Source organism: Cyprinodon tularosa, unplaced genomic scaffold, assembly GCF_016077235.1.
Source record: "Cyprinodon tularosa strain WSP-4 unplaced genomic scaffold, ASM1607723v1 ctg29, whole genome shotgun sequence".
Lineage (NCBI taxonomy): Eukaryota > Metazoa > Chordata > Actinopteri > Cyprinodontiformes > Cyprinodontidae > Cyprinodon > Cyprinodon tularosa.
This window is the reverse complement of record NW_024038996.1, coordinates 751,954-764,658: the sequence shown is the minus strand read 5'-3', so window position 1 is coordinate 764,658 and position 12,705 is coordinate 751,954. Positions and strand designations below refer to the sequence as shown.

General features: G+C 36.9%; 1 protein-coding gene across 1 annotated transcript in view; it reads right to left on the bottom strand.

Moving 5' to 3' along the window:
- Window positions 1–1,436: 1,436 nt before the first annotated feature.
- The window catches only part of LOC119787189 (collagen alpha-1(XI) chain-like), a 112,973-nt gene continuing 101,704 nt past the window's right edge, over window positions 1,437–12,705 (bottom strand). Inside the window, exons 56-67 of the mRNA XM_038290859.1 lie at window positions 10,273–10,380; window positions 8,880–8,933; window positions 8,556–8,609; window positions 7,972–8,079; window positions 7,783–7,836; window positions 7,652–7,687; window positions 7,504–7,557; window positions 4,439–4,700; window positions 4,152–4,264; window positions 3,909–3,977; window positions 3,417–3,650; window positions 1,437–3,010 (exon numbers count right to left, since the gene is read on the bottom strand). Coding sequence (XP_038146787.1) covers window positions 2,864–3,010; window positions 3,417–3,650; window positions 3,909–3,977; window positions 4,152–4,264; window positions 4,439–4,700; window positions 7,504–7,557; window positions 7,652–7,687; window positions 7,783–7,836; window positions 7,972–8,079; window positions 8,556–8,609; window positions 8,880–8,933; window positions 10,273–10,380 — 1,293 coding nt within the window. The 3' untranslated portion in view covers window positions 1,437–2,863. The remainder of the gene's footprint in view (window positions 3,011–3,416; window positions 3,651–3,908; window positions 3,978–4,151; window positions 4,265–4,438; window positions 4,701–7,503; window positions 7,558–7,651; window positions 7,688–7,782; window positions 7,837–7,971; window positions 8,080–8,555; window positions 8,610–8,879; window positions 8,934–10,272; window positions 10,381–12,705) is intronic.

Sequence of the window (12,705 nt, the reverse complement as noted above, 5' to 3'; positions counted from 1 at the left end):
GAGTCAAAATCAGACATAGCGCAACCACTGCTTTCACTTGGCTGGGTAGCAGGCTGAGTCGTGGATTTAAAGAGCTTTAAAGATGTACTCTTTAAAGATGCTACAAGGTAAAGGTCTTGTCTGTTTTCCAACATGTCTTCCATCAAAATGGTTCTACCTATACCTTCATTTTTCCCTCAAAGCTTAGTTCTATCACCACCATGTTTAATGTACCGAGGGGTGTGACCAGGGCTTATGCATGTACTGGGTGTGGAAGTAAATAAAGCAGCAGCAGTAGAAGGTGGTAATGCTCAGAAATTCAGTGGGAAATCTTCTGCAGAGTGCTTTAATGTGGACCTCTGCAGCTCCTTCATATTTTTTTGGGTACCCCTGATTTTTCTCTAATTTATGCTGCCTTAAGAGTTATTAGTCTTGCTGGATAGCAATTTCTTTCTTGGACTTGTAACCAGTTTTTTCTTTTTTGTTATTTTGGATGAAATGGTGTCCTTTAAACATTCTAGACTACGGACATTGTGATAGATCTAAACCCTGCCTTCCATTTCTCAACACTTCTATCCTTAAACTGTTGGTTGTGTTTCTTGGTCTTATTGATGGTTATTTATCGATATTCTCAGAAGACTTCAGATAATAACTTTTTACATGCCTACATTAAGTTCCAAACTGATTATACAAGAAGCAGAGATGACCAAAACAGTGGACAGGAGGTGCTGGACAACTTTGTGAATAAATCAAGGAAGATGAATGTTAATTTCAGGGAAAATAGGAATAAGTATAAAACTATTACCCACTATCCCCTGGATAAGACTTGACTGGAGCTGCCACTTTGATGATACACATGTCTACCAGAAGGGACAGAGGACACAATATTTCTTCCATCATTTGTTGGGGTAGTGACATCACAGTAATTGACTTAAAGAAAAACAAGCCGTCAAAGAAGGTCAGCTCTTTCCTTTGGACACATGTATAACCTCTGCATTTGTTGCTACAAAGATATTTTTCATTGAAATGAAGAAGTGAATGCTTTCAGTCAGAGTCTTCTTGAATCTCTTTAGAAATGAAGGGATACTGGCAGTACATTTTGGTGTATATGAGAAAAACGGCTTCAAAACAAACCCATGGTTCTTATATGTAAAAGAAGTAAACTAGATAAATAAAAAGTATATATTCTTCCTAATTAGTTTCAGATTTATCAATATTTGTTGGGTAGAGTGACAGGATTTAAAAACATTTAGGGGGTATGAATACTGTGGGTTCCCCATGTTGCATGATTATCCAACTCCTGCTTTTGCAGTGCTTTTAAAAAACATAACTGCAGTGGCGTTATGTAGGATTCAGCTCAATGTAAACTAGGAAAAAGAGCACTTCAGTATTATAGAATGGCTCCACTTTACACTCGAACAATTAATTTAGCAAGGGAACGCAAAATGATTGCAATGTGCACTTAGCAAAGCACCAAACTTTTATTGCAGTTGTACATAGGTTGTAGACATACTGTGATTACACAGGTTTTAGAAAGTGGCTTTGATTTCCAGAACTTTACGTCAGTAACGCAGAAATGCCAACAGATCTTGATGAAAGTAAAATCCGAGTCAGAGAGAGAAAAAAAAAACCCAAAAGCAAATAAAGAAAAATTTAGTAAAAAAGACCCAAATACAAATTATCCTGTGTTTCTTTTTCCAAGAGAAAATAGATAAGGATATAAGCTTTGTAAAATAGAAAAATAAAAAGCAAACACTACTTGTTTCTGAAACTAAAAAAACAAAAACATTCAAACCACCTTTTTTCAGAACCCAATTTTAATATATATATTTTTTAATGAACAATTTAAGGCACATGGGAGCATTCTGTTCATTGTTACAAGGAAATATCCACAGGTCCTCTCTGGGATTGTATGAAAACAACTGGACACATTTTATGGTAATAAAAATATTAATGCTATTAGTTAAAAATCACAAAAAATGCAAATTTGACGTGTCTGCAGATTTTTTAAGGAAATTGAGGTATTACAGCTGGAATAGTAAACCTTTCTTATTATATTTATATGATAATCTCATTTAAATATGGCTTAGGTTCCTACTGCATACATTATCAGTTTTGTTTTTTTTTTAATTAGAGGTCATGTTCCAGTAATGTCTAAAGTAATTCAACAGGATAAAACTTGTAATATTTACAAAAGGATCGATTCATACTTACAAATTGAAGCTTTTGTCAAATGTGTTTCATAGATGTTTTCAAACACAGTCTAAGAAACTTTAAATATCCTTATAAAATGTATTCTAACAAAGTTGACCAAATATTTAACTAAAACTGAAGAAGTACATGCAAGTTTTAGAGTGTATTCAGAGAGGAACAGTAATGTACAAAATTCAAATATTATTAATTACAGTTTGTTTCAAATGCACTATTGGTAGCACCTTAAGTGTTTTGCAATTCTGCACAAAAGCACCTCTGTGATGTAAACAGAGCATCACTTGGAGCATGTAGAGAGGAGCAGGTGGGAGGTCTAGGGAGGAGGGAGGACGGGGCTTTGGGTGAGCGGATCCTCTTGCCAATGCCTTAAGTATGCAACTGTCCACCACTGCATCAAAAGTTCTTTTCCTGATGTCACTCTCATTACAAATAAAAGTCATTTGATTCTGGCCCTACAAGGGCGAGGAGGAGTTTCCCCTGGTAAGCGTTTTTAAAGCAGGGTGAAGGCATGCTCTTGTCTTTCTCCCAGCTTGTTGGATCTTCTTTGCCATAAAGAAAACAGGTTTTTTACTTTGTTGCGGAGAACAGGTGGTGGCTAAAGGCTCTCTTATGTGGGTGTTATTGCCAACTCTCTCAGTCTGTCCTTCAGCAGCTGGGGAGAAGAGGGACGGGTCTAGCCGAGGAAACACACCGAGCCAACCTCAAAGCCGAACCTCTGGTTGGATTCCCCAAAGTCATTTATCATCACATCAATGATGGGTAACTGGTCAATGCGAGGTGTGTTAATTTCCAACACTGTCCTTGAATAACCCTTCTTCATCTGCACAAAAAAACAAAAAGGGGAAAAGTTGAGCTATATGACCCAAGTGCAATTACAAAACATTAGAAGCAATAGAGAATGTTAAATAATCTTAAAATAAACCTTTATTTTTAACAAAAAAAACATGTAAATAATTGAAAATCTATGTATTTTTTAGGATACTAAACATCTCCATTAATTCCTCTCCTTTTTAGTTGAGCAATAATATTAGCATCCAATTTTATCATTAGTTTAATTTTTTAAGCTAGGATATTCCTTATTATGGCCACTGTTTCTGCCATGTCAAATATGAACCCATTCTCACCCTTTTTCTCTAACTTTCTACATGTCTGTAAGGATTAGTGGGATTTCATGGGATTTAGAAAAAACTTTAATTGCAAACTGAAACTTTGAAATGTCTGTTTACCGAGCAGCCATCCATCAGAGACTTGATGAAGGGATTATTGTCATAAGACATTTCCTCATCATTGGAGCCCAGGAAGCGGAGCGCTTTGTCGAAGTTATCGGCCTTGGCGTCGTACCAAGCCACAGACTGATGGCAAATGTAGGTGAAGTTCTGCCGTGCTGAAGAGCTAAGCAGCTTCAGGAAGGTCATCTGCACAGCGCTAATGCTGTTGTCACCAACGTCCACATAGTTCAGCTGGGAGGGTTTGGAGGTAAACAAAATTACAGAGTTATCAGAGGGGAAAGAAGAAAAGTAGGAGGGAAAAGATTTTATATATATATATATATATATATATATATATATATATATATATATATATATATATATATATATATATATATATATATATATATAGTGCAGTGACTATATAAGTTTTAGACATTTCTTAAGCAAGCAGCAAAAACATTAATTTATCAATATATTCTGGAAGGTATTTCTGTAAGTCTGACTCACAATCTTGCCACGCTTGAATTCACTAAACCATGAACCTGGAGATTCCTTAGGCCAGTTGGATATTCTAACCTACAAGAAATACCAGCAAAAAAAGAAATAAAAATTAAAAAAACATGATTATTATTTCAGTATTGTCTTAAAGTTGCCCTTACATGATTATAAAGTGTTACTGAACCAGTAAAAAGAACAATGCATATTTTACCTGACCAATGTGATGTAGTGTTGTAACAACAATATACTCACTCCTGTCGATTTCTTGTCTGGGTAAATGCATGTTTCTCCACCTGCTGTGAAGTTGCAGAACACTTGGATGGCGTCTCCGATGCAGCCCTGGTTGGGATCAATCCAGTATTCACCTGAAAGAGAAACAGATCCATGACAAACCATCAAAAAAACAGCTCACATCCTCTAGATTTTCCCATTCTTGTTTCCCTTTAATCTTCCTAACTAAACTAGCTATTTAAAAGTCTACTAATTTCTGCTATCAAGGAGTTATGCTCAATCTTTTTTTTTTTTCTTTGTCATTGTACCATCTGGGAAATCGGGCTGGCTGAGGTGCAGATCATTGCAGGTCCTGGCGGGGTTGTCTTGGGTGCCCATGGGGAACTTCATGCGCTCAATGTCTTGTTTGAGGTTGTTAAGTGATCCAAAAACATCATCCATTCCCTCCGCTCCCGGCCCCTCCATTCCATAGTCTGTCAAAGGCTCATCCCCTTGCATCTCAGCCTGTCGCCTGCTTTTTTTGCCAGACTGCTGAATGGGAAGCGGCTGAATCATGTCACCAGGTGGACCCTGCAGGACATAAGATAAAAAATTAGCACTTATAGAAAATTAGACGTTATACTAAGATTTAATATACCCTCAAACCATAAAGTCTAAATTATAATTGAATCTCTTTTTACTAACCGACTCTCTTTAGAGCTGTCATTTCTATTCTGGTCAAGAGAAACTTTACTGCTGTGTAGAATAAAGTTTGATTGAAATTTGATACATTTCCTGTCTGCCATAAAGTACTGATGAGACAGTCATAAATGCATAATCTTTTTTTTTTTGGCTTAACTTCAGATTAAATCATTGAGTGTTTTTTAATATAGCTATACAAATTTGTAACTGTACAGATTATATTTTCTTTTATGTACAGTAAAGGCCACAGCAGGTGTCCCTCAAGGTTCTGTGTCTGGCCCACCAGATGCATCTTCCTGTGGTGCTGTTGAAACTGCATGCAAACAGTTTACCTCATAGAGATAATATAAGAGTAGACCCCGCATCGATCGCTTTTGCCTATGGGTGCTGACATGATTTGGTAATTTTGTTTAACTCCCTGAATAATAGTCAGCGACAAAAAAAAAGTAAAAAAACAATAAAAAACTGTGAGAAGTAATTCAATAATCAGTGAATTTTAAACCACTTTTTACAGTTTTGTTTTTTGCTGAAAATAAACAAATGGTTCAGCATATTTAAATATTCTTAGTGGGGTTAAGAGTATTCTGATAGGCCTGATTATATTTAAGGTAGGAGGTCGACCTGCCCAAGATGGCTCCCATAATTTCCATATGTCTATGGTTTACTTTGCGTTTGTTGGGTTGTCTGCAGTTTGCAGTCAATATTATTGGTGTTGTTTCTACCACAAAAATCTGTATTTTGGTTTCAATTCTAAGCAAATAGCTTAACTTAATCATTTTAGAAGGAAAGTGTCTGTGAACAAAAATATCTGAGATGGGTGCTTATTTATCTGCTTTTTCCCCCCAGATTCGTCCTGTTTTTGAAAAGTTTCCTTTTATTTTCCAATCAGCTCCAAGTATGTCTCATCCTTTTCTATCACTTGTTTCTAATTATCCAAAACTAGTATATCTATCTATCTATCTATCTATCTATCTATCTATCTATCTATCTATCTATCTATCTATCTATCTATCTATCTATCTATCTATCTATCTATCTATCTATCTATCTATCTATCTATCTATCTATCTATCTATCTATCTATCTATCTATCTATCTATCTATCTATCTATCTATCTATCTATCTATCTATCTATCTATCTATCTATCTATCTATCTATCTATCTATCTATCTATCTATCTATCTATCTATCTATCTTTTTATATATATATATATACACTATATTGCCAAAAGTATTTGCTCACCCATCCAAATTATTGGAATCAGGTGTTCCAATCACTTCCATGGCCACAGGTGTATAAATTCAAGCACCTAGGCATGCAGACTGTTTTTACAAACATTTGTGAAAGAATGGGTCGCTCTCAGGAGCTCAGTGAATTCCAGCGTGGAACTGTGATAGGATGCCACCTGTGCAACAAATCCAGTCGTGAAATTTCCTCGCTCCTAAATATTCCACAGTCAACTGTCAGGTGTATTATAAGAAAATGGAAGTGTTTGGGAACGACAGCAACTCAGCCACGAAGTGGTAGGCCACGTAAACTGACGGAGCGGGGTCAGCGGATGCTGACGCGCATAGTGCGAAGAGGTCGCCAACTTTCTGCAGAGTCAATCACTACAGACCTCCAAACTTCATGTGGCCTTCAGATTAGCTCAAGAACAGTGCGCAGAGAGCTTCATGGAATGGGTTTCCATGGTCGAGCAGCTGCATCCAAGCCATACATCACCAAGTGCAATGCAAAGCGTCGGATGCGGTGGTGTAAAGCACGCCGCCACTGGACTCTAGAGCAGTGGAGACGCGTTCTCTGGAGTGACGAATCGCGCTTCTCCATCTGGCAATCTGATGGACGGGTCTGGGTTTGGCGGTTGCCAGGAGAACGGTACTTGTCTGACTGCATTGTGCCAAGTGTAAAGTTTGGTGGAGGGGGGATTATGGTGTGGGGTTGTTTTTCAGGAGCTGGGCTTGGCCCCTTAGTTCCAGTGAAAGGAACTCTGAATGCTTCAGCATACCAAGACATTTTGGACAATTCCATGCTCCCAACTTTGTGGGAACAGTTTGGAGCTGGCCCCTTCCTCTTCCAACATGACTGTGCACCAGTGCACAAAGCAAGGTCCATAAAGACATGGATGACAGAGTCTGGTGTGGATGAACTTGACTGGCCTGCACAGAGTCCTGACCTCAACCCGATAGAACACCTTTGGGATGAATTAGAGCGGAGACTGAGAATCAGGCCTTCTCGTCCAACATCAGTGTGCAACCTCACAAATGCGCTTCTGGAAGAATGGTCAAAAATTCCCATAAACACACTCCTAAACCTTGTGGACAGCCTTCCCAGAAGAGTTGAAGCTGTTCTAGCTGCAAAGGGTGGACCGACGTCATATTGAACCCTATGGATTAGGAACGGGATGTCACTTAAGCTCATATGTGAGTCAAGGCAGGTGAGCAAATACTTTTGGCAATATAGTGTATATATATATATATAGATATATTAGCATTCTTTAATTTACATGTATTTATGTGAAATTGGTCTTTCTTAAAATAAATGCTTTGAATTATTATGTTAAAATGTATTTGGATAATAAAAGAAAATTTTGCTATGATTTACCTTCTCAAAGAAATTATATTCTTGGTAAAGTAATCTTTGAAACTTAAACCCTTTTATATTATATGGAACAAGATAAATGTATAATTACAGGTGGTCCAGGTGGTCCAATGAGTCCAGGGTCTCCTTTCTGACCAGTTGAGCCCTAAAAAAACAATGCAAACAACATGACAGGGGCATTAAGAATGCTTAAATACTAAATATAAAAGACATCCAAGAAAGTATTGAAAGTAACATACGACTGATCCCTTAGATCCTTTCTGTCCTAGAGCACCCTGGTAAAAAAATAAGTCAATAGTAATGTTAGATAGAGGTAAGTCAAAATGAGGCAGAAAAAAAAAAGACTATTTCCAACATAAATAAAACTTACTGGAAGTCCAGGGGGACCAGGAGGTCCAAGAGGACCTTGTGCACCAGCAATGCCCTTATGAAATACAACAAGATGGATTTCATCAGTGCTTAATGATAAGTTGCACCAAGAGGAAATTAATCCACCAATAACTCATAAAACCCAATGAAAATGTTTTGATTAATAGCTATTCTTATGACATGCACTTACAGGTTCTCCCTTGCCACCTCCAGTACCCTGAAGTCCAGGCAGACCTCTGTCTCCCTTTTCTCCAGGTTCACCAGGGGGTCCAATCAGACCAATTAGACCAGGATGACCCTGGAAAAGGAACATTTGTTCATTTAAACAAGTTACAAAATAACAATAATAAAGCAACAGAAGCTTATTTTTTGAGCATATGTCACTACTGGGGGGGATGAATGCAAATTTATACATAGTGCCTGGTGAGTTGAAAGGATGCCTAGAGTCAAGCATTTGCCTATCAATAATTTCTATGTTTACTGCAGTTTTTTTTCTTTACACCAGCCGTTGTGTGTCTGCTTTTGAATCTGGCATTAAAACAGTGAATTTAGCAAAGACGATGTTTTTATTCTAATACATATTCATTTAGTCCACTTGATAAAAAAGCCACACAGAGCACAGCTGCTTTATATCTCTCTGGGAGGGGGTGAACACACTAAAGGTGCACATGCCTAGATGCTTGCTGGATTTGTAAGCTTTGGGTAAGATTACTTATTGGATATAAGGAATTCACTATAAAGGGCTATATGATTAGTATTATAATAATGTCTTGCCTTTTCTCCTTTGGATCCAGAGTCTCCTTTCATGCCAGGAAGTCCAGGGGGTCCCTAAGGAGAGGAAATAAGAGCAATTAATAAATCATGTTTATCAATCAAAGGAAACATGTTTATTTGCCTTTTTTGGGCATTTGTATGCATTCCATAAAACATCTAAACTGTATTGTCATGTAAATTCTACTATGAAAAATAAAACAATATTTCTCATATCACTGAGGTTTTGAAGACCATAATTTAAGATGTTTTTTTTGCATTGTGTATTAGATGTGAATTGGATTTAAAGGCATTAATAGATGCTAGTGACAGAAAAGACAGCCTTACGATAGGTCCTGGGGGACCATCTTGACCAGATGCACCAGGCAGTCCTTGTTCACCCTGAAAAAAAAACAAATAAAATTGGTTATGCTTAGGTTTTTAATTTGGCCTACAATCAACATCCACACTGAAAGCTTTGTTAATCTGAAGCAAGTTGCCGCTGGCGTTTAGGGCACTGCATCTGCCGAAAACTAAAACACAGGCAAAATCATACAACTGAAAAAGCAAAAAACATGAAATATGACAGACTTTGATTATTTCTAGATGTGATCTATATAATATGTTTTTTTTCTAAAAATACCTGAGTGTCAGTGAACCATTTAAACTGATGTTTAAAGGGTAAAATAGAAAATACCTTTTAATGACTTCTGTTTGTTGCAACCTATTCTATATTATCCCAGATTTAGAAATCTGTTTGCCCCTTATTGCCAGGTCATGTTGGAAGCAGCAATCAAAAACATTCAAACATCTATCTTCACAAAAAGTACAACCTTTAGATCCAGTCGTGAAACCATTGGGTGTACATAGTCACCTTTGCAGCTATAACAACTTCAGTTGAGGTCAGACAAATTGTTGAATTGAGCAAGAATGCCTGGCAATCTAAATAAAGATCAAATTTAACTTTTTTTCCTAAACTATACTCTGATTTTTTAGTGTGTGTCATTTGTGATTAGGCATTTATAATCCTGTAAATGCAATATACCACATTTCCTATCCTCATAGCCACCAATTGTTTTGGCTAGACAATTTCGTGGACAAATAGTCTGAGACCAAAGACTGTATCGCTGTATCAAAGGTGTTATATTAGATAATCACATACAGTCACAGATTTTTGCCACTGATTTTCAAAACACATCTTGAATTATAACAGATTTGTTTTGTTTGAATGAATATAAGATTTTTTTTTTAATGTTATTCTATTATTAAAACATTTTTTTTTTAAGTTTCGAAGGACTTTTTACTCAATTAAAAAATAACTTCTTAGGGGACTTCAATCTGACTTAAAGCTTCCAGAAAACTGTAGAAAGCAAGCGCAATGTTAAGCATAGTTTTTTGTAGAAAGTAACAACTTTGGCTAATTACATATGTGATTATTGGTTTACAGTTTCTGTAATAGATGTAGCCTAACATAAATGAATGAATCGAAGGTCATGGTGTAAAGGTCAGTTTATTTTGATAATTCGTATGCATAAAATATAAGTGAAAAATAATGTAGTTAAATATGTAAAAATAGAATCAAATAGAGATAAAAATCGAATTAATTTGCTTCTGAGCGACCTTTGACCTTATCTAGAAATCACTCTCTGACTTTTGAATATTAGGTTCAGCAACCCCTGATTCAAGGAGTGCCACTAATAACTACATATTTCTTAGGGCATCAAGTTTTAGCTCAACTCACAACAGGGCCAGGAATACCACGCAGACCCTCAGCACCAGGCTTTCCAGGGGGACCTTGAGGCCCAACAGGTCCAGTTTTTCCAACAGGTCCCTCCGATCCAGCTTCTCCCTAAATAAAATGGAAAAGATGATGATCTTAGCCTCAGAAAAAAACAACAAAAAAACATAACAACAACCTATTCAGTTCAGTGATTCAGTATATTTCCCCAAACTTTACCAAATCTAAAGAACCACTTTTAAAATAAGGTCTTTGATCAGAAATAATGACTTTATTTCTGTTTCAGTAAACCTGGAATTAAAAATGCACCGTTTTCATATTTCAAAAGTGTGATGGAGAGTATTTGTCAAGAATGTAAACAATTTTATCATGATTATTCTTTAAATGATGTAAAACAATTCCCTGCCAAAGCCTGCAAATAACGTATGGTAAAATGTATATAGGAGAGTGAACAATAGATTTTTGAGTCACATTTGTTAGGTTAAGTTCTTTAATGGTGTAAAATACATTAGGGCTGCAACAACGAATCGATAAAATCGATAAAAATCGACTTTTAAAAGCGTTGGCAACGAATTTAATCATCGATTAGTTGTGTCGCGCGATTATTGCGTCATCTGCCGCGCCGTCATCACTGCCTCTTGACTGAAAGAGGAAGAAAAAAAATTATGGCAGAGCGACCCAGCGCCACAGGTGCAGTGTTGCCTACTCAGCGACTTTTCAGACCCCTCCAGCGACTATTTTTCAAAAAGGCGACTAGCGACAAATCTGGCGACTTTTTTCGGTGTCACTGGCGGCTTTTGGAGACTCTTAGTGAAAGCATGTATCATTCCTACTCTGCCGTGGGGCGCCTCCCCCATCCCAACCGCGTTCTCCCGCAGGAGTCCCTCTCAGCGCTGCAGTCAGAGCCTCAGCGTCCAGACTGCAAATGAAGCGCGCATGCACCGGGATTGACGGCGCATATTGATCACAATAATTAAAATAGCCTGCGCTTTGTAAAGCGAAAAAAGTGATAACATGCAACTTTTTTCAAAAGAAATTAACATGGCACGGAACCACCATGTTTGTTTGGTTTTAAAGTGGGGAGACGTTACGTTAGTTTCTCAGGTAGCTCATCTGATGCTTTTCTTACTGTGTTAGTAGGTTACAGACAGTGATAAGGTTGGCTACTTATTTTACTTTTAATTTCATTTGAATTAGCTTAAGCAGCGTTTATATTTACTTTATAAATAAATTAACTTGCAAATTATGAGGGCAAGGCTTTTAAAGTTTAAATCTTCTGGCAAAGATAAAGTAAAGAAGATCCTGCAATTTATGGAAGTAAAGCAGAATAAAATCCAGCAAGATCAGTAATATGTCAATTAATTATCTGCCACATTCCCATGTAAATATCTGTCTTTGGAGGATGTGTTTTTTAGCACCCCTAGTTCTCTCATTTTTATTCCAAATACAATTTATAATTTGAATCACAGGGCTATTTTTATCTCTATGGTTCAGTATTTTCTCAAGTAGCAACTTTAACTGCTATACTTTCCTGTCTTAAAAGGCAGAACTCTTCTAGTCTAAAAAAACTCATTTGTTGAAATGGGGGGGCCTATTGTTTGAGCCCCTTAGGGGCTTTTAAAAACAAAAATGTCTTTTTTTGCGCTTTATGAAACAAAGTTCCCTATATTTTGTGGATGTCAGCTACATTTCTCATGTAAGTTTGCGTAGTTTTAACACATTTATTTTTCATATTGCACCAGTACAGTTAATGAGCAACCTGTACTTGTGTGCTTATTTGTTCTGTCTAAAATGTTTATTTTGGAATAAAGAGGTTAATATAAAAAATATTTTTTGTCTGATTCATCGATTAATCGAAAAAATAATCGTCCGATTCATCGATTTTTAAAATAATCGTTAGTTGCAGCCCTAAAATACATATATGAGCGTTGTTCTTCAGTACACCTGGAGGGTCTTAGCAGATTTCCTGTAGCCAAACCTTTTAAAACAACATCCTCCGGACTAGTCACTAAAAAATGAATGACCTAAATAGTACTAAATGGTACTCATCCGACCAGAAGGACTTTTCAAGAACTCTAACATAGGGTAATACTCAGCAGGTTCAAAGTCTGAAAACTCATGTTGGTTTCAGAGACAAAGCACAAGAGGAAGTGAGAAGTGGGAGGGGCTAGAATGTTGTGCAATTAAAGGTTTTCATGTGTTAAATCCCAGGAGGTGCACGTTATTGATTGACTTGAGGTAATTATGCTTGTTTTGACAACCAATTAGGATTAGGATCAGATTTGGTATTCTGAAATTATCATCCGGGGGGTGTTAACTACATAGTTAACTACATAGTTACATTATTATGACTTAAGGCCAGAACACACTGAATACGATTTTGCGTCCGATCTGACAGAAAATTGTGTCGGACGGGGTTGTGGCGTTTAGAGCTCA